Source organism: Lathamus discolor, chromosome 15 (assembly GCF_037157495.1).
Source record: "Lathamus discolor isolate bLatDis1 chromosome 15, bLatDis1.hap1, whole genome shotgun sequence".
NCBI lineage: Eukaryota > Metazoa > Chordata > Aves > Psittaciformes > Psittacidae > Lathamus > Lathamus discolor.
This window is the reverse complement of record NC_088898.1, coordinates 6,404,432-6,424,846: the sequence shown is the minus strand read 5'-3', so window position 1 is coordinate 6,424,846 and position 20,415 is coordinate 6,404,432. Positions and strand designations below refer to the sequence as shown.

Sequence of the window (20,415 nt, the reverse complement as noted above, 5' to 3'; positions counted from 1 at the left end):
GCAGTTTCCTTTGTACCTGCTGGAGGAAGAGAGGTTCGGTGAGGAAGAGACTCTCGGTGGGTCGGAGATTACCCCTGTGGCAGAGGCAGCACCTGTAGCTGCAGCACCACTTGCTGCTTCAGCATCAGACCTGAGATGTGTGCAGTTCAGGCACGGCTGTCCAGGAGATGGCACTGTGCAACGGGGCAAGCGGGCCTCAGGGGACCCTGCGCCGCAGCAAAGTCCTGCAGGGCCCGGGCAGGGTGAAATGACCCTGGTCCTCCAGACCTGTTGTGATCCTGCTTCTTCCTCTCACTGATGAATCTCTTCAGTACTGACTGCATGGAGAGGGAGAAGTTCAACGGGCAGAGCCCAGTGATGGGGAACACGGGTACCCATAGAAACCTGCTCTAGTCGAAGGTGCCCCTGCCTGTGGCAAGGGGTTGGAACTGGATGAGCTTTAAGCCCCTTCCAGCCCAAACCGGTCTGTAGTTCTATGCCCAGGAACACAAACTGGGTCCCTCTGCTTCTGAAAACACAGAGGACACTGAGATGTGGGGATCTCATGTTTCTCTTTGGGATGAGTTCATTACAGAACTGAATGGGCAGGCACAGGAAAAAAACCCCAATTCTTTAATTATAAGCAAAGGGACAGGTTTTAACTTTATTTCTTAAGAAAACCACACATAAACAGCTGAGCATCCCACAAGTGCAGCATGCTGCCATAGCTACATCACAGTCCTGGAGCAGATCCCTGCCGAGGGACGGAATGAAATCACCTAATGCTCACCCAAATTACCTCCACCTCCTCCAGCGTGTCTTTAAAGTTTGTCAAGCCTGTTTTGGCAAAGCATTCTTCTGGGGTTTTTCTGTCTTTTTCCTGTTGCCATCTAAGAGGTTATTGCCAGCAGGTACTGTCAGCACGTGTGGTCTGTTAAGTATGAAAATTGAAGTGTTTAATATTAGAATGCATTGAATGGTTTGTGTTGGAAGGGACCTTAAAGCTCACCCAACTCCAACCCCTGCCACGGGCAGGGACCCCTTCCACTGGAGCAGCTTGCTCCAAGCCCCTGTGTCCAACCTGGCCTTGAGCACTGCCAGGGATGGGACAGCCACAGCTTCTCTGGGCACCTTGTGCCAGCACCTCAGCACCCTCACAGGGAAGAGCTTCTGCCTAAGAGCTCATCTCAGTCTCCTCTCTTTGAGTTTTCACGAGCCCTTGGGTCCCGGCCCTGCAAGGTGATTAACCCACGGCAGAGGCCCAGCCCCAGCAGGGACAGTTTCTGTTATTCTGTTGCTGGGATCCTAAATTAGAGGTTGCCTTGTCGAGTGGAACCACAACTAACAGTTGTTTCTGCTGTGTTTGGGGTAACAGTGGCACTTGTGGGGCACAGCCAGAAGCACAGAATGAGTGCGAGAGCCATGGCCAGCAGAGCACTAAAGGCAATACCCAGGATACAGACACAGGATGATGTTTAATAAACACAAGAAGCCTTGAGGCAGGTTTGGAAGGGGCAAACCAGCTCCAGTTCCACCCACAGGCTTCCCAGGAAGAAGCGGAGAGTCCTGTCACACATTCCCAGGACATACTGGAGCAGACATGGAAACTAGTAAATAGAAAAAGCCAGGCAGCTGGATTTACAGGTCTGGCCACATGTTTGGGGAAAGGAATCCACCAGCTCCAGATTCCTGTGCTCCCTCTGTCCCGGTTGCTAACAGGATCCCCCATCCCGGCAGAAACCCACCATGCAGGTGTGTCCTTTGCCAGTCCAACAGGAAGCCCAGCCTGGCACTGAAAGTGAAACAGTTCCAGTTTATGATGATGAGTTCAGTTAAATACGGAACTAGTGAAAAACAGGAGCACATCAAAGTAGAGCTCACAGCCTGTTATTAAGTTATGCTGGGAAGACACATGGTTGGAGTAACTCCATACCATAGGATAATCCTGTGTAATGGGGACAGGTACCTGTTCCCCTCACAGGGTGTCCAGCAGCCTATGGGGCTCGCACCACTGCCACGTCCTGCCCCGTTTTGGGAGCTCCCCAGGTTTGGGATAGGCACCCACCCACCACAGGCACCCCATGCAGCGGGTGACTGCAGGTACTCAGCCACCAGCAGCACAAAGGACACTTTATAATATAAAGCAACATGTGATAATCTTTCTTTCTGGCTGACGAGGCTGAAAGCTCATTAAAGCCATTATAACCAGGTTACATGTGTAATGGAGGAGAGCCATTATTGCGTTTATGCTGTTGCAGCAAACGTGTGTCATTTAGTTTTCAAACCTCAATCATCTGGCTGCCAGGACAAATGGATTAACATGATGATGTTTTCCAGAGGAAGATGCTGATGATGTAGTTTGCAGGGCTTGATGATTTGCTTGTGGATCTGGGATCCCCCTGGGATGAGAGAGAGGATATGATGGCTCACCAAGTGCATTACAGAATCCATCTCACTTCACCTCACTGTGTTTTGTCCCTTCTGAATTCCTCTTGCCTTATTTCTACCCCTGCTGCTTTATCTCAGTCCTCAAAGAGAGGAGGCAAGAAAAACCATCTCTGGTCCTGCACACTCACAGCCCCAAGGTGAGCAGAGCAGAGATCCCAGGCCCTGGCCAGTGTGACACACTTCTCCAATGACAGCAGAGGTGAGGCTGAGGCTTAACTGCAGAGCCCAGACTGATAAAACTATCCCAGCCTGATAAAACAATGCCCTGAGCCAGCAAAAACTGAGGAAGTGGTGGCAGCAACTGGAGAGCAGCATCAGGAAAGGCTTAGGTCAGGGAGAGCATGGAGCTGAGGTTCACAGAGCAGAGGTGAGGTGGGAACAGCGGGGCTGAGGTAGAGGAGAAATCAACAGCATTTGAGCCTGGGTAAGGAGAATCAATACGTCAGTGCCCTGTTCACATCCACACGCAGCTCCTTAGTGGATGGATTGGAAAGTAATATAAAGCCAGTGGGATGGTGGATAGATGCAGATGCCCTGCGCTGTGAGGCTCAGAGTAACTCACCCGCTCTGGGAGCAGAAGGAGCACTGTCCCTTTAAACCAATGTGGATTTTCCCAGAAACAATCCTGCAACATAAACAGAGAAAAAAAAATCAACAGGGCGAATTTCAGACTCATAAAGATTTAATCACTAAGTCATGAGACTGCATTTGTTAGGAAAATATCCATACCCCTGAGACTCCGGCTCCGGTTGCTATATTACACACTGCTCAGCAGCTCACTGGGCACCTCTCCAAACGCCTTTATTTTTACCATTAGTCAATTAATCATAAAAACACTGAGGTTTGCTTGAGATGGTTCTGATAAAACTGCCGAGTAAATATGCATGAGAAGAGCACGGATGAAAATCTCTGTCATCTTCAGCATTTGGGGCTCTTGCTATAAACAAGAGCAGGCCTCCGAGGAGGTTATTTATCAGGGTGAATCATCCCAGATAACACACAGCCTCCTCCCACAGCACAAACACAGGGCTCGTTTGTCCTTTTGCTAGTGATGGAAGGGAAAGATGGACACGTGTGTCAGAGTGTGCTCAGGGAATGGGATGCGTGAGGGAGCAGGCTGGAGTCTTCAGCTGCTTCCAGCATTCAGCGTCCCAGCTTGGCGGACAGTAAATATTTAGCAGGCTGGGCACAATCCCAATAAACTGAGAAAACGAAAGCAATAAAAACCCAGCTCACCTCTAGCAATGTCTCCAGATATCAACGGATTTAATGGTTCAGGCCCTACCTTTTATAAGCAGCCTCCACAAACCCTGTTGTATAGGAAGGCTGTGATGCCTTCCCCAGTACGAAATGTGCTCCCAGCCCAAAGCCTGTGTATCTGTTTAACCCGGTCTCATAACAAATACAAATCATTACAAAGCAATTGGCTTCACGCAGTTGTTAACTTTCAGACAAGCGATGTAGCCCTGTACTTTCCCAGCAGTCTTAAGGCTGACGTTGCGGTAGAATTCTTTGATAGCTCTGATACTGTCTGCAAAGATGTCAAAGATTAAAGGCAAAGAGCCCGGGCATCAAAGCCTGGCACAGAGAAGGAGGATTCCCAGGCTTCCATCCAAGCTTTGCCAGACACCAGCAAACCATCCCTGGGAAAAGTCCCTCCCATACGAGCCCCAGCTTCTCTGCCACAGGGACTCGCAGGCACATCCCTAACTTAAAACCCAGGCAAACCACCCTGATGACTGCGAACTCCTCCGGGATGAGGAGAGACATTTTGTCCCGATGCCCTTAAAACGCTGGAATCCTGCCTGAGCAGGGATCCCAGCAGCGGTGCCCAATACCAGCAAGCCATGCTGATGAGGGGATGTGTTTGGCTGCCGCATCTCAAGGTGAGACCCTGCCCCGTGCTGCCTGTGCGGTGCCAAGGCCTCCCTCCTGCCCAGCCTAACCCATAACCCGCTCTGCGCTACCCCGAGGCGCTGAGGGAGGACGAGGTGGCGGACACAGACCACGTTTGTCAGAGCCGCCTCAGCCCAGCGGCCGAGGCCTGCCCTCCCCTCAGCTGGGGCCGTGCGAAGCCGAAGGACCCGCTCCCCACCGCCGACCCGCTGAGGCAACACCGGGCCAGCGCCATCTCTGCCCGCTTCTCGCCCACCGCCTCAGCCAGGAGGCGGGGCTTACCCCAACCGACAGCGTCCTCCTCCAATCACCGCGCTCTGTTCCCCGCCCCGTGCGGAGAAGCCAATCAGAGCCTTCTTCCTCTCGTCCGCCTCTTTGCCCCTGGTCCAATCAGGCGGCGCCGCTCTCGTGGTCCTCCTCTCCCTCCCCAGGGAGGAGGGAGGGGTTACGTAGCGTCGGAGTGGTATTCTGGAAGCGTCCTGGTGGCGTTGCGTTGCTTTGGGCTGCCTGCGGCGTTGGCGTAGCGGGCGCAGTTGGCGTAGCTCTAGCAGAGGCGGCTGTGGCGGGGAGCAGCGGCGGCGGCCGTGAGGAGAGGGCAGGAGCAGGGCCGGGCAGGCACCGAGCCGGGACCGGACCGCAGGTCGGTGGAAGGGGCCGGGAAGTGGGCTAAGACATCCAGTAAGGCAGCTTGTAATTGGGGACCGGGAGAGGAGCTGAGACCTGGCTGCAGCTCAGTGTATGGGCTGGGAATGGGGCTGAGACCTGGCTGCAGCTCAGTGCATGGGGCTGGGAGTGGGGCTGAGACGTGGCTGCAGCTCAGTGCATGGGGCTGGGAATGGGGCTGAGGCCTGGCTGCAGCTCAGTGCATGGGGCTGGGAGTGGGGCTGAGACCTGGCTGCAGCTCAGTGCATGGGTTGGGAGCAGGGCTGAGACTGGGCAGCAGCTCGGTGCATGGCTCATAGGCTCAGAGCTGGGCTGAGGGCTGGCCATGGCTCAGTGCATGGCCCCTGGGGCTGGGGTAGAGGCTGAGACCTGGGTGCAGCCTGGTGTGTGGTCCACAGAGCCCAGAGGCAGGCTGAGACCTGGCCGCCGTTCACTGCATGGTTTAGAAAGCAAGCTGAGACCTGACCACATCTCAGCACATGGCCCAGCGGTGCCAGGGCATGGGCTGCGACCTCTTTGCAGCCCAGTGTATGATCCATGGAGCCCAGAGGTGGGCTGAGACCTGTCCCCAGCTCGGTGCACAGTCCAAGCGGCTGGAGGGCAGGCTGAGACCCAGCAGCAGCTCAGTGCAGGGGCAGAGGGGGCAGGTACAGCTCATGGTGGTGCAGAGCAGTCACCAGTCTGCCCGAGCAGGAGAGGGGCTTTAGCCACACACCCCTGCAGGCATCAGGAGCTTCGCCTGCCTTGGTTTGCAGTCATTAATTCTTCATGTTGGCACGGACTGTTTACTGCCTGGTGTTCATAACCTCATCCCTTTGGATGCTATTCAGGTCTTGCCTCCCTGACTTAGGTGTTGTGTAAATGTGTGATGAAATGACCATCTCCAGCCCCCAAACTGCCCTTTCAGGGCACGGCTTGGTGTGGACCTGGTGCTGGGGGAAGGCAGCAGACTCGGTGGGCCTGTCTATTGGACAGCCAGATGACCTGATTCGGTTGTTACGCTGTGTAATCTGGAGCAGGCTGCTGCTTTCTCTCCCCTCTCTGCTGCTTTCTCCAGTTCTAAGAGTCAGGTCTGACACTCGGGGCTGGTTGGAAATACAGAAAAGAAACAGATTTTTGTGTTTCTTGAGATGGCTTTTGCTTAATCTTGTTAGACCGACCTTGCTCTGTCAATTGCTTCTAAAGATGATGGCTGAAAATAGAGTAGATTTTTATTAGCTGCTTTGCAAAACAGAAATTACAAGGGGATGACAACAGTGAAGCTTGCTTTAGGCAAAAAGGGGGAAGAGGATGTTGGGGCCAGGCTAATTGGGGCCATACCTCTTAAGAATGGTATGAGTCTGGAGTGAATATTACCCATCCAAACAGGTTTTAGAGGAGGAGGAGGAGCCCGAGACTGGCTGGGACTAATTTACTCATTTCCCTCCCAAAGGCTGACCCGAAGACCTGTACCAAGGAGTTGCACAAGAGGAGGAGATAGAAACTGGAAGCTCTCTGAATGTGCTGCCCATAGACTTAAGGCTTCTTTGGAGACTCAAGATGATTTCTGAGAAGAGTTGCTTTCTGGAGGGGTTGTGCTGAAGGCAGCGCACTGCAGCCTTTAACTGGGACAGCTCCTGCTGGTCTGGAGCTGAGACTGACTTCTCTCCCTCCCTTTTCCCTTGGAGATGTTGCAGAGATTTAATCTGACCTCTTCCTCCTCACCTGAAGCCTGCCGTGGCGATGATCCCACAGCCAGATCCGACCACCAAAGAGAAGAGGATTGTGTGTTTGAAGCTGGGCCGTCGTTGTAACTGAACTGGAATTTACTCCCTGCTTGCATTCCCGGAACGAGTGCTCTTTCTCTGCTTGTCTGTGTGTGTTTTGAGCTGCTCCTCCCTCATCTTGTTTGGGATTCCTGGGCTTGCCACGCTGAATTTGCCCATGGCTTTCCTGATGAAAAAGAAGAAATTCAAGTTTCAGACAAGCTTCACTCTAGAAGAGCTGACTGCTGTCCCCTTCGTCAATGGGGTTCTGTTCTGCAAAATCAGGCTGCTAGATGGAGGAGACTTTGCTAGCTTATCCACCAGGTAAGAAGCTGCTTGCACGCTTGCTTCCTGGCTGTCCTCCTTCCCCCGGTTATTCCTCACTTGAGTGCTTTAGCATATGGCTACCACTTGCCTACCCCTTGATGGGATTTTAATAGATGTGTTGTAGGGCCCCACATGCCACATCATTCTTACACTACATAGCTGGAGAGCTCTGAACCTGGGTGGTGTTGGCTGATCAGAGCTGAACTGCATTTTCCAGAGACATGGAGAGGGAGCAGGAGTTGCTCCCCTGGAAGGGATTGGGGTTTATTTTGGATGAAATCCTATCTTCCCCCCCTTGTCCTTGCCCAAGTTCTCACACTCTATTTCAGACCCTATGCTTTATTGCTCTCATGCCTGACTTGAAACTCAACTCTGTAGAAAACTGTATCTAAGCAAATCAACACATCCCAACTTTGCTTTCCCCCTTTGATTCTGAATTTCTCTTCTTGGTAAGAGCAGAAGTAGCTTGCTTTGCATTGCAAATTGCTGTGCAAGGGAAAACTGCTGCCTGGAGAGTCAAAGTTGTCAGTGTTAAAGACACAGTTTATCTGCTTGAACTGCTGCCGTTGCATCTCCCAAGTTTAGAGATGCGCTGTTTTCTTCTATATGTGATCTGTCACATTGGGTTCCTTCTGCTGCACGCTGTACAGTGTTGCTCTTCCATCAGGTATTGGCATTCCTCTGCCTGCTTCAGGCAGGTCTGTCCCCCCTCCTGCTACTAATTGCTAATAAAACCTTGTTTTGTTTCCAGCTATGCACATAGATTATCACCAGCAGTATGCAAACACGAATTCCAGAACAGCCCAGACTTGCTTGCTTTCTGCCTCAAGATGTGAAGGAAGCCTTCAGTGGCTTTCAGAACTTGTTTTTTTGCTTTCCTGAGTGACTGCTCAGTTTTAAAGGGACAGGAGTAGTTTGTGCTAGCTGTTAACTGCTTTATCCCAGAGTTGAAGCCTCCTTTGGTCTGGTTTTCCTCTTTGTGGTACTGCAAACAGAGCTTTCTCATTTCAGGAAAGAAGATTTTTTATTGTGCAAGCCTAAAACATTTGTGTCTTGCACATAGAAGTGGTGGGTCTTTGCTCAAAGCTTAGTTTTTCTAAGTGCAACCCCATCTGAAGCTTGTGGGCATGGAACAACCTCCAAAAATGGACTTTGAATTAATTTCTCTTTTGAAGCAAATCTATCAAAAGAGCTTTTCCTTACAGTGTTCTCCCCTGAGGCTAGATCCTTCGGTTGGTGGAAGCAGCTTATCTAAGGAATTCAAACAGTATGTGAACTTGGAAAGAAATTAACCCTTCTGCTTCCTGGAGCCATAATAAACTGAATTGAACTGGAGGGTGTCTTTGGAAAAGCCTGTGCTGAGAAATATCCATCTCCTTCTCCTTGTTGTCCCTAAAATCAGCTTCTAGGAACCATCAGTGGGGTTTGCTGCTGCTGCCAGCATTGGGTTGTTTGTGAGCTGGCTGGGGTTCAGCAGTTCACTCAGCACGGTGCGTTGCAGATGTGTTCCAGCAGTGAAACTGTCTGTAATTCAAACCAAACACATACATTGCTCTCAACCGCCTTGACTGCTTATAAACTAGCAAAGGGGAAGTAGGCTGTTGGGTTTGCTGCCTTTCCCCTAACCTGTCTGTACTCTAACTGAAAGCACATGGAAACATATTCCGGCCTGAAAACTTACAGGTCTCAATGGTATTGAGTCGTTTGACCTCTTCCAAATATTTTCCCCTGTTGCAGTTAGAGAAACTTCAGGAGGGATGAATTTCCAGGAATGCTGGGCAGATGAGTTACTGTGTGGAGAGGCTCCCAGATGATGTCTTGGCTCTGCTCTGTGCTCCTCTGGTCATTTCCATGACCTTTCTGATACTCTTTGGTTCTGAGGAAGGATTAAAGAGGAGATGCTTTGTCCGTGTTGTGTTAGAAGTCTGTACATTATTTAGGATCTGTGATTGTTTCTCTGAAATCAATCAATTCCAGAACTGATTGTGTTTGAGGTTGTGCAATGTCTTTCAGGTCATATTATGCGAACTGTTTATGTAAAAAAAAAAGAGTCTGGTGTTTGCTCTGCAATCAGTTTTGGGCTTCTGCAGTCTCTGTCAACAGGAGGTTTGCAGCTGTGGTCAAGAAGACCAGTACCTATATCTGCCCATGCGTTTGCAGAGAATTGATCTCACAAGGTGTCCCATGGCATCTGGAGTCTGTAAATGGAGAGGGCAGAAGTAGGTGTAGGAGCTCTTCATAGGACACACTGTATCAGTTTTCTCTGGATTAAGTGACCTATGATGTGGAAAGAAAAGTCTGATAAAATAAGGACCTCCAGAGACAGATTTTTTTCAGGTTATTTACAATTACTTAGCAGCTTGTGCATGTTTGTGGTGAGAGGTGGGGATCTGATCTATTCAGTGTGTTGCTGGGTGGCACCAGATTTGACCTGTGAAGTGGGAAGCTGTACTGCCAGCTCCCATCAGCCCATCCCAGTCCCAAGTCCACTGCAGCCTGGGTTGCATGTACCTGGCCAGGACTGGGAGCTGCTCACACCTCCTCTGCCCAGGCTGGTACAAAGCAGCCTGGCTACAGGGAAACCTGCCTGAAATGCATTAAGACTTAACTCTCTTAGGAATTTGAGGCACTCTGGAAAAGGTCCAGGTCCTGTCAGCATATTCAGCTTTGGGGTTTCCTTGTTTGGTTTCTTTTTGTCTTGCAGGCTGGGGACCCATTTTCCCCCCACTTGCTGTGCTCAGGCCTTGCATTAAACCATGGGTATATTCGTGACTGAAGTTGCTTTTGCAATATTCTTCTGCTTGTCCTTTTCCCTCCCTTTGTAAAGTCTCCTTATGCTCCAGTGGGGCTTCTGGGGATAAGATGCAATTCAGTTTACAGTGTTCTGTGTGAAAAGCAGCTATTGTCTGGGGGTTTATCACCCTGCTGTTGGATTGCAGAACTTGGTCTCCTGAAAATGCATCTGAGGCAGGTATAGGCCAAGCAGGTGCTGTCTTTCCCCAATATATTCCTTGAATAGCATTAATCTAGATACTGAAATAGCACAACTGCCAGTGAATTCAGCTGCCTCCCAAGTAGCTTTAAAAATAGCAGGCACGGAGCAGCAGGGATGTATTCATGGCAACCGTTTTTGGGAAGCAGATGGGCTGCTTCGTGTTGGACCAGTTTGAAGGTTTTTTTGGTGGGGGTTATCTTTTGTTCCTAGAGAGATGATAGGAGAAGCTCACCGGGGAGGCTTTGGATCCTTGGCTCATCACAGGTGGGGGAGCCTGGATGCCCAAATGAGAGCCTAAAGCTACAGGCTGATGTAGTACGCACATGTACATCTTTGGGTATAACAGAAGAGGAAGACTTGATTAAATTCCCTCCCCTTCTACCCACGGTGTCAGATAATGCTGAGTGACAGCCAGATGCTCTTTACCTCAGCACTGATTGATTTCTGGCTGAGTGCTGGCAGCGAGCGCTGCTGGTGTGTGATGTGAAGGCAGTGGAAAGCCAGGTGTTGTCCACAGACTCCTGACACTTCATCCTACATTGTTCTGTTATTGTGCCAACACTCTGGTATTCCTGGATTTCAAGGAAGGGATTGTACTCTGAAAGCCCCTGGCTGACTGTGGAGGAAAGACTGTTTTGCATGAGTTGAGTGACTTTAAGGGCATTTCCCACCTTCCTCATTCTTCTAAAGGCATCTCAGACTGTATTTCCTTTGGGATCATGCTTTTCCCAGTGCATGTGGCATTTCATCTTGCTTTTCTGATCCTGGCACTCCTGTATCAGTTTGAAACAAAGAATTAGCTTATCTCCTGCATCCCAGCAGCTGTGTGCGTACAGGCTCAAGCTAGGAAGGGCTGACCCCTCTTAGGGTGGTCTAATCTTGAAGTATTTGGGTGCTGGAGCCTGAACTGAGAATATTCTTAAACTTCAAATGTTTAATTGAGTAAGTGTGAAAGGCCACTTCCTGCACTGCCTTTTTCCTTTTTATTGGTGTAAAGCTGTGTCCAGAGAGCCAAAGGAAATGCTGATATCTGGGGAGGCACCTCACACCGATATTTCCTTGTGGACTGAGGTCGGCTTTTGCGTAAGTGTGGCTTTGTCATCCTCATGTAGGTACAGACCTAAAGCTACTTGCTTTCCTCTGCTGACAGGATGCAAAGCATTATTGTTGGTATACACAACTCCTTCATTTCTGTAGGACATAAATAAACGGGGAGAAGCGTTGTCCTACTAACACACAACTGGTGATTCAGAAACCTTTGTGGAGGGAGGTGCAACTTGTACCACCTCCAAACTGTGGCTCTCAATGGTGAGAGTTAGAAATCAACTAATTCACTGTCTTTACATAAATAGTCACTGTGTCAGGTGTTACAGGATCCTTCAGGTTCGCCACAGTTGTCTCCTTCAGACTGGAAAATCATTAATCGAAGACTAAAGGACTGATTCAGCCCAGTTGAGATCTAAATCTTCACCACTGTCTGCCATAAAACAAAGGTTAGGTAACTGAATAGTTTCTTCTAGAGTCAGCATCCCCAAGAGGGAAGAAAACTAGCTGTAGTGAAAGGAGAAGATCACTGGCTGAGTTCTGCATCTTGATTTTAGTGGGCTTGCAAGAGGAAGAAATGGTTGTGGCTCTGACCATCCTCCCAGTTCCATATCTTGGGACAACGTGTACTTGTCTTTAGTGCTTTTGTGCAACATCTGCTGAGCACTTGGTGTGATAACATATAGTAAAAGTGCTTTTGTTGCAAATGTGTCTGAAAACATACACTTTCCCTACGTGTACATCTATTCTTAATACACAGATCAAGAGAGTGAGTTTTAATGCTCTGGAGCAGCTTCATGTGCCAACATCCTTCTTTCCTGGCTACAGCCACAGGAGTGTCCTGGGGGTGTTTAATGGAGAAGGCATTTGAATGCAGCCTCTGAAAACAATGTGCAATATAACATAACCTATTTCCAGATAATGTTAAGGCATAGTACCTGCACTGCCTGCATTCAGAGCCAAACACACAGAAACTAAACAGCAAAAATGAGAAAAGGGGTAGCTAAATGTAGGTAAAAGTAATGAGAGCAGAAGCAGTAGGTGAGGTTTAATCTCTTCAAGGTGAGGGTGTTGGAAAAAAGGTGCAGAAGTGATACAGCCCTGCAGGATCCTCAGCACAAATGCTCCTAAGCTGCAGTTTGAGTTTGCAGAGCATTTCTATTGCTTTTTCTGGGCTGCTTCACCTGCAGGGTCTGACCGCAGCAGCTGTGGGGTGGGTTGATTTGCTTCATGCCAGACTTGCCTCTTCCTGTCCCTGGTCACCGTGTCAGAGCCTGTCACAAGACAGAATTACATTAAAACTTTCCTGCCATGGGGCTGTATCTTGTTGAATAAAACACAGTCTCTGTTCATGCTCTGATTGCTGTTCTGCCTGCTGCTGCTCAGGCAGGGGCTGCTTTGTTGACCAGCAGCTGTAATGTTAAAGCCCTGTAACCGATAGGCTGTGTGTACAGCATCAGTAAATATGTTTGGATACAGCCAGCTTTACAAACTTCCCCTCTCATCCCTGATTCTGAAGAGCTAATTCTTAGCAGCAGCCTTATCTGTGTGACTTAAGCAGCTCTTGGCTCAAAAAATGACTTGTTGGAAATTAATGTTCTACATTGAGACTGGGGCCATGTGGTCCATTTGGTTTGCAGGGTGGCAATACCATCAGCTCTAGCTGAGTACAAAGGTAGGTAGGAGAGGGTGCCCTCCCTCCCTTTTAGGTGTGTTTATTTCTGAAGTACAGGAGAAAACCTAAATGGCTTCCAGTCTGTTTATTCTTTGTGCTCTTGCGTTGCCATCAGTGTTGATTCTAGCTTTGTAGCTCTATTTCTGAGGAATTCGTGCATGCCTCTGGGAGCCTGTGGTCTCGCTGCACAGTGGTTGGTATTTTAATAGGCCTCAAGTTGCCCATAGCACGTTGTTCTGGTACCAGAATCTGGATAAATGAGGTAGGTACAGATTTATTTCCCATTTTATTGCAGGAAGCTACATCTGGTAGCATGGAAAGAGCCCTCAGATCAGAAACCTCCCTCACATGAGGGCAAGCCTCACAGAGTGGGATGGTGAGCTCTTGCAGCATCCACCTGTGCTTGGCTCTGTAGGGTTTCATCTGTGCAAGGACAGACGGATGTGGCTCTGTATGAGGCCTCCCTTTTTCAAACAGGATATGTTCTGCATCCTCTGTGGGCTGCCAGCTCTGCTCTGAAATGGCTCAGGAATTATTTTATAGCTGTGACTTGTGTAATAAAACAGAAGCCTTTAGGAGTGTCTTGGACCAACACTTGGATCTGCTTTTTTTCTTCTCTATCAGTAATCCATGATATAAAGGTGATTATTTGAGGTGTCATTTCACGTGGCTGATGTGTTATCCTACCCCAGAACCAGCTGCTGACCCTGCAGGATGAGAGGCTTTGTCTTTTCTTGCAGTTTATTCATGTTATGCCAAGTGCACTTGCTGGGAGATGTGCTATACGTTGCTACTGCAGCTCTGGACTTGGCATCAAGATCTCTCTGGTACCATACAGTGGGACTCAGCCTGGATTTGAAAGGCGCTTCCCACTGGGCAAACAGTTGTGCCTGTGTTCATTGCATGAACAGCCTTCTTGTTTGGGGTATTTTTAATCTGGTGAGCAAGAAAGGGAATTGTTCTTCATGATTCAGAATTGCTGATCTTCATGGATGTCATTTTCACGTGCTTCTCCCATGTAGCTCAGTTGGTAAGGTTGAGATGAGGAAAGGAGTGAGGAAATGGGATGAGGTTATGGGGATGAGGAAGCACATAAAGAATAGAGGATTGGGAGGAGGCAAGTGTAGAATAGACAGGATGTTCTAGGTAAGCAATAGCATATACAGGCTGTCTAACGGATGCTTTCCCTGCGGATAGAAAGTAGCTGAGCTGGCAAGAGAGCAGGATTATGCCTTTCCTTTAGCTGAATTTATCACAGCTCATTGGTGAGAGGAGGCCTTGAAGGAGGTCCCGTGTTGTAGCAGGAGATGGGACTGAAGCTAAAAATACTTTTACAGCCATGTGCTATATTCTGAATAAGAAATTAGCCCTGTCTGTTCAGCCTGAGAGCACTGAGCTTGCTTATGTGGGAGGAAGGAAGAGTGTAAATGGATTTACTGTCCTGGAAGGGCTAGAAAGCTGCAGCACTGATAAAGTGTAGCTTTAGAGACCTACAGAAACCATCACCCTGCATGTGGTTGGTAATTTCAGAGGCTGAAATGTGCTCTTTGAAATGAAAAGAGCTTTCTACCATTAGTTGTTTGGGGATTGCCACTTTCTAGAGCTTTCTAGAGCCTCAATGAGGTTGTTCAGTGTACCCAATGTAGAAAATGAAATTAAAGGTCTTGTTTAGTGCCTTTGAGGAATTACCAAGCTGCAGTCTGGCTTTGCAATGGGAAAGCACATAGGAACCCAATAGGATGTGTCCTCAGGGTTTCAATTTGGGGTAGTCTCATACCTCCATTTTGTTTCAGAATAAACCTTTGTATGAAATGACTGTGGCATATTGGGTTAATGATCAAGAGAGTCTTTCTCAGCCAGTTGCACATGAAGGTCTGCTCAGCACATGCCTACCTGCGCTGCTGCCTGCTGCTGGAGTCTCCATTCCTCCTGAAATAGGAGTTGTGAGTGTGAGGATATGAAATAGGGACGCCAGAGCGAACCCTGCTGAAGGTTTCCAATTGCTGCCTTCTCTGCCCAGTCACTTCAGTTTCCAGTCCTTAAGGGATAATATTGCTCATCAAAATAAAGCTGCAAATGGCCTGGAGTGGGAGAAGAAAAAGCTTGACTGGAAAAACTCAGCATAGTTTTTTCCTTGGCCTTGTCTCAGGCTCTTTCAGGCTTTATCCATGTTTGAAACAGCAAAGGTGAAGTTGGGTCTCAGTGGGTTTTGCTCACTGTAGGCTGGGGAGAGGGTTGCCAGCTTGGTCATGTTTCCATCATGCTTTTTCTGATTCTGTTGCTAGTTCCTGCTCTTCCCATCATCGCCCAGGCTGTGCCTGCGTGTCACAGAATGAGGGAGGAATGATGGATATTTATAATTCAGCAATCTTTCCAAATCTCTTGATGCTCCATTGCCCTGGAATGGAGCGGTAGCAGTCGCTCTTTGACGCAGACTTGCTGCACCAGGTCAGCTCTAGCTAGTGCTGTGTCCTGTTTCCAGGTTAAGCAATAAGGGCTGTTCAGAGGCAGTCTGCTTGCCTCTGTTACACATTAATTATGCAGTAACCCCTCTGTAGGAAAAAGCTCTTTTCCTGGCTTCTGCCAGAGGCCTGTTATGGTTTCTTTCATACTTCGGGAAAACCAGGCAATTGCATCTGCATAAATGTTGAATTCCTTTCAAGTGCACTGCTGCACCTCTTATACCTTCAGTAGCCTGCAGTGCTCCTTGCCACAGGGGAGACTGTGTTGTGGAGGGGGGTGTTTCCTATAACTGTTTTTCACATTTGCTGCCTTTCTGCTTTGTTGGAAACCCCTTTTCTTCTGTACAGGGGCTGGCTGATTGTCCTCTGTTTGGCCATGGTTCTCTTTAAAGCCCATTTCTGATGGAGGTTCACAGCGATGGCTTTTCCTGCTTTCCATTGAAGTTTGTCTGCTCTTTCAAAACAAATCTGCACGTTGTCTTCCCTGCAGAAGTGCTGCTTACACTCTTCCAAAATCAGTTGTTCGCAGTAGGGGACAATGAAGGGAATGTGTCTAAATACAGCTCGTAGTGACAGCCACAGAGGTAAAACTCTCTGCTCCTCACAAACCCGCTCCTGGCACCGGAGCAGCAGGAGCCTGTGCTGACTTCTCATAGGGGCTTAACCAGCACTGACTGCTGCTGCAAAATGTGGAGCTCTCGCCTATTGTGCTTTTAACCAAGATGGAATTTATCCAAGTACCTTTCTCTGGTTAGGACAGGTTGTATCACAAGATATTGGTCTGTCTGGGAGAACTGCATTTGTCTGAGGAGCAAAAGCAACTCTTTAACTGCTGTTTCTCAGACCCTTTTCTCTTCCCTTCTGCTGGCTCCGGCATAACAGTGACTCTGACACACTCCAGCATCGGGACAGAAGGGGAGGGAGGGAGGGAGTGTGGGACAGGCAGGGTTTAGAAACCCCAGCTTGTCACCACCAGCATGGTCATGAGTCAAGGGGCAGCAGCTTTACTCAGCAGCCTCTTCTAATTTGCAGACCTCTTCTGCTGAGTGGTCTTTTTACTGGTACAACCCAAGAGCAAGAGGTATCGATAGAGGGGATGGAGCTTCAGGGGGAACGTGTCTTTTGCTTGCCCCTAAAACCAGTGACCTGGTTTGCACTGCTCAACAGTGCCTTTATAAAGGAACCATCATAAAGCACCTGTGTTCATTATGAAATGAAAAAGCTGCTGTTAACATATATAGGGCTTTCTCCTGGACTATTAGATCGGTTTTGACTCAATCTATACTGTATAGAAGTGACTCATAGCTGAACACGTCTGAGCACGGCAGGGTGTTACCTCTTGGGTAACTAAACCTACTTTTAGCACCAGGGTTGACTTCAGGCAGCTTATTTACTGAAGGGCTCTTCAACATACTCAAGCCAAATTGCAGTGATGTTACATCACACAGTGTTAATGAAATTATTCCAGAAATGAACTTGGTCTCGTGTGCAGGTTAATTTGCACTGTAAAGACTTCTCTGGTACAGCTCTATTGGCAAACTCTCCCCATTGAAAGAGGATTTATATTGGCAAAAAATGTCATTTAACTACCCTGGCATCAATATGTCTTCATGTGTCATAAGTCTGCCTTAGAGGCAAAAAGATCTATCTCTGTGTACATCACTTGTGCTAGGGATGCTGTTCGTAGTCTTGTGTTGATTCCCCTCAGGCTTCTCATTTTCCAGATATACCATCCCAGGTATTGAGTTGACCATGTCTTGATTCTTCTCATCCTGTGTGGATTTTCTTGTTTGGAAAGGTAGGGTTTTATAAGAGCATCTTGTTTACAAACACAGCTTTCTTGCATCATGGAGTTGTAGCCATGCCTTGCACCCTGTGTGGCAGGGATATTATCAGATTTCTCCTTGGTGGAGGTGACTTTGCTGTCCTTCTTTACTAGGGGTTTAAAATTTAGGCAGCAAAAGGCAAATCTGGAGTCTCTCAGATGCTACCTAACATTTAGGGGATGAAGGAAGTTTATAAATACATCAGCAACGGCTTATCACTGAATCTTCATTTCCCATCTGCAGTCTGCCAGAAGTGCAGAGGCTTTCTCAGTATGATAGACATACATATTGACTCTGAAACATGGTGGGTTAATCTACTTTAATCTTGAAGCATCTGCATGGAACAAACCTTAGAGGTTTTCTGAAGTGTTTGGGACTTTCTGAAGCTTTAGTTCCCCTGTTAGAGCCACAGGGGAAGTTTGAACAGTGATTTGTCCAATGGGTGAACAAGCCCTCGGAGTCAGGGGATTTTTTTCCCCTCTTAGCTTCTGTGGTTTTTACTGTGCTGTTGACTTATTAATGGGCCTGAACATCCCCTCCCTCTGTGCCCTCCATCCCTTAGTAATATGGAGGTCTCCCAGTTTGGTGTTGCTCATCCCCTTGAACTCCAGGTGGGTGCCATAGGTGAGAGCTCTTAGTTAACTTGCCGCCATGCCTGTTTTATGAATAGAGCACATTTGATTGTTCAGTGGTCATACTTGTGGGAAATCAGATCCGAAAGGTATTTATATCCAGAGTTAGACAAGTTCTTCATTGTGGTAAGTGCTTCATCCCTGGCAGTGTTCAAGGCCAGGTTGGACAGAGCCTCAGGTGACGTGGTCTAGTGTGAGGCATCCCTGCCTATGGCAGGGGGTTGGAACTGGATGATCTTAAAGTCCTTTCCAACCCAAACCATTCTGTGATTCCATGAACTGCAAGGTAACCCAGTCTTCTGCAGCACAAAGAAAGCAGAGGAGCAAGAGGAACAGCACATCTGCAACCACAGGAGGAAAAGGAATAGCATCTGAGACAAGCTGGAGAGCGTGGCACCAACATGCAGCAACCTGAATGCAGGAGCTGGTGGCTGACCTGGGCAGCCTCAGGTGAAATCTGGGTGCAGAACTGTGCTTGTGTCTTCTGTAACTGAAATCCTTGTGAATTGCCTTATAAGAGGAAGGCCCAGGTGGTGGGCTTGGCAGCCTGGCACTTAGTTTGCTCTTGGCTAATCCAGCTCCAGCATAGTCTACGGGAACAATAGAGGTAGGAGTTGGTGTGGTGACTCAGTGCATGATCAGAGTTCAAAAAAAGCAAATACGTCTTTCAGTGTTCAATATGCACGTTATTACAGACTTGTATTGCAGCAACTGAGTCATCTCCCCAGTTATTCCTTTCTTTACACATAAGGAGTTTGGTAGTTCTTTGCTTGTGATGTTTTTGCTCCTGGCGCATGGCCCTGGCCTCTGACCAAAAAGAGCTTGTGCTCTGTAGATGTGGCAAGAAGTCCTTGGATATGTGCTGCTTCGGGTTGGTCTGCCTTCAGCACAGTGTGTAACAGTAGATGGATTGCACAGCACTCACTGTTACAGTCCCTTCTTGTCCTTGTTTTCGTCATGTCCAGCTTTTCTTCTCTGCTTGGAGATGACAGAATGTGAATTAGAAATCCCTCAAAGCAGCCTGGCTCTGCTGGGCATGTCCTGTCCATGAAGTGCCATGTACACATCCCTTGCTGCTCCACAGCTGAGCCTGTTAGAGTTATTTCCCCTTGCCTTCTCCCTGCTCCACCCTTCTCAGACTCATCTGACTTGTTCTATAGCTTAAGTTTGAAAGGGTCACTTCTCTGGGATTTTCTTTCTCCATTTGGCACAGTTTTTATTTCAGTATGCAATTTCTGCTGCAGCACTCGGTCACCAGCTGCATGCTGGTGTTTAATCACTTCCATTGGTTCTTACAGTATTTTTAACATAGTTCATGTTAGGAAGAGCTGTGAAAGGCTTTAAGATTTAGATACAAGGAATGGTTAGAAATATCTATATAAAATATCTATATAAAACTAACCCAGTTTTAGGTTTTAGAAGCACTGGATGGAGAGTGTGGTTATGCTGGAGTACAAGGGATGGACTGCACTGGAAAGCTCTTTCATATGGGACATTGTGCATGAGGCGCAGGATCTCATGTCTGTCACCTATAAAAGACACATGTCTGGATGCACGTGACTGGAGTCCAGGCATAACTGCATTACTGCCTTTCAGAGAAGCTGTTAATACACAACTAGGAATGCTGATGCTGGAGGCTTTTCTCCTGGTGATTGACTCACTGCCATCCCCATTCTCCAGTAAGTATTATTGCTCCCTGGCTTGTACTGGTGGACCTTGATCAAGACTGATCACTGCCTTGGAGGGAACTGTAACACACAGTTCAAAAGCTGTGCCTCTATAGAAATAGGCTCCTGGAAATAAGGTTAAAGCCATCAAAAGTCAATTGCTTGCCTGGTAGATACCAGCTTATTCCTAAGGAGGATTTCTAAATCACTCTGTGTATCCTGTTTTTGTTTCACGCTCGCCTGGTTGGTTTTGCTCCAGTTCTTTTGCCTTTCACATACTTGGTGCTGTGTCATTGCCCCTTGTCCCCCAGTGAAGCGGTCTTCTCTGCTCCTTACCTTGATTTCTCAGCTGTGCCTGAAGCTTCTTCCATGAGCTTTTCTTTCCTGGGCAGTTGCTGTTAATCCTTTTTCCTGTATTTGTCTCTTCTCCAGTGAAACAGGGATTGTGCAGGCTCTGCTGCAAACTGCGTAAGTGGAATCTAATTTCCTGAGCTGACTTTTCCTTACTCTTCCTTCCATGTTCACTCTTCCCTCACCTCCTCAACTACCAGCAAACAGCAGGAGTGGATATATGTCCATCAGCTGGTGTGAGGCAGAACTGAACAAGCATGGTGAAGCCCTCTAGAAGTGTTGGAGCTTGCCTTTCTCCCCCAGAAACATGCTGGGGTGTGGGAATGCTTCACTCTAAACACACTGATGTTCAAATGTGGCATTTAGGGAGCCCATATGTACCTCTCCACTGGTGTAAATGAAGAACTAAAGTAACAGGTGTAGACCAATGCCAAAAGGGAGATGTGGGTAAGTCTTTCTCCATCATGGGCCATCGGAATGGGTTTGCTGGGAATTTAGAAATTAAACTGGGAGTAGGTGGTAGATGTGATGACCTTACTGCTGAACCCTTGTTTAAAACACTTGCAGTGAACCATCCCCACGAGACTTATTTCAGATGACAAAGGCTCGCTTAGTTCTCTTAGTAACACAGGCTGCATCATCTCTCTCTGAGCCATTTTTCCATCATAACTGCTAATGTCTACTTCCCAACAACCAGCACTTGTC

At 48.2% G+C, this 20,415-nt stretch overlaps 1 protein-coding gene and 1 long non-coding RNA gene across 6 annotated transcripts in view; one reads left to right on the top strand and one right to left on the bottom strand.

The window, feature by feature from the left end:
- Positions 1 to 597: 597 nt before the first annotated feature.
- Positions 598 to 4,576, bottom strand: LOC136022303 (uncharacterized). 5 transcript variants are annotated; one of them, XR_010616115.1, is made up of 5 exons: positions 3,157 to 3,655; positions 2,990 to 3,052; positions 2,265 to 2,378; positions 1,725 to 1,771; positions 598 to 910 (listed from the first exon to the last, which is right to left on the bottom strand). It is a non-coding gene; the product is annotated as an uncharacterized LOC136022303 (long non-coding RNA). The 5 variants fall into 5 exon arrangements; XR_010616117.1 differs by lacking the exon at positions 3,157 to 3,655 and adding an exon at positions 3,664 to 4,576 and having other exon boundaries at positions 598 to 1,771; XR_010616116.1 differs by lacking the exon at positions 3,157 to 3,655 and adding an exon at positions 4,434 to 4,576 and having other exon boundaries at positions 598 to 1,771.
- A 192-nt stretch (positions 4,577 to 4,768) lies between these two features.
- The window catches only part of EEIG1 (estrogen-induced osteoclastogenesis regulator 1), a 37,946-nt gene continuing 22,299 nt past the window's right edge, over positions 4,769 to 20,415 (top strand). The window contains exons 1-2 of the mRNA XM_065695251.1: positions 4,769 to 4,963; positions 6,419 to 7,055. Coding sequence (XP_065551323.1) covers positions 6,910 to 7,055 — 146 coding nt within the window. The 5' untranslated portion in view covers positions 4,769 to 4,963; positions 6,419 to 6,909. The remainder of the gene's footprint in view (positions 4,964 to 6,418; positions 7,056 to 20,415) is intronic.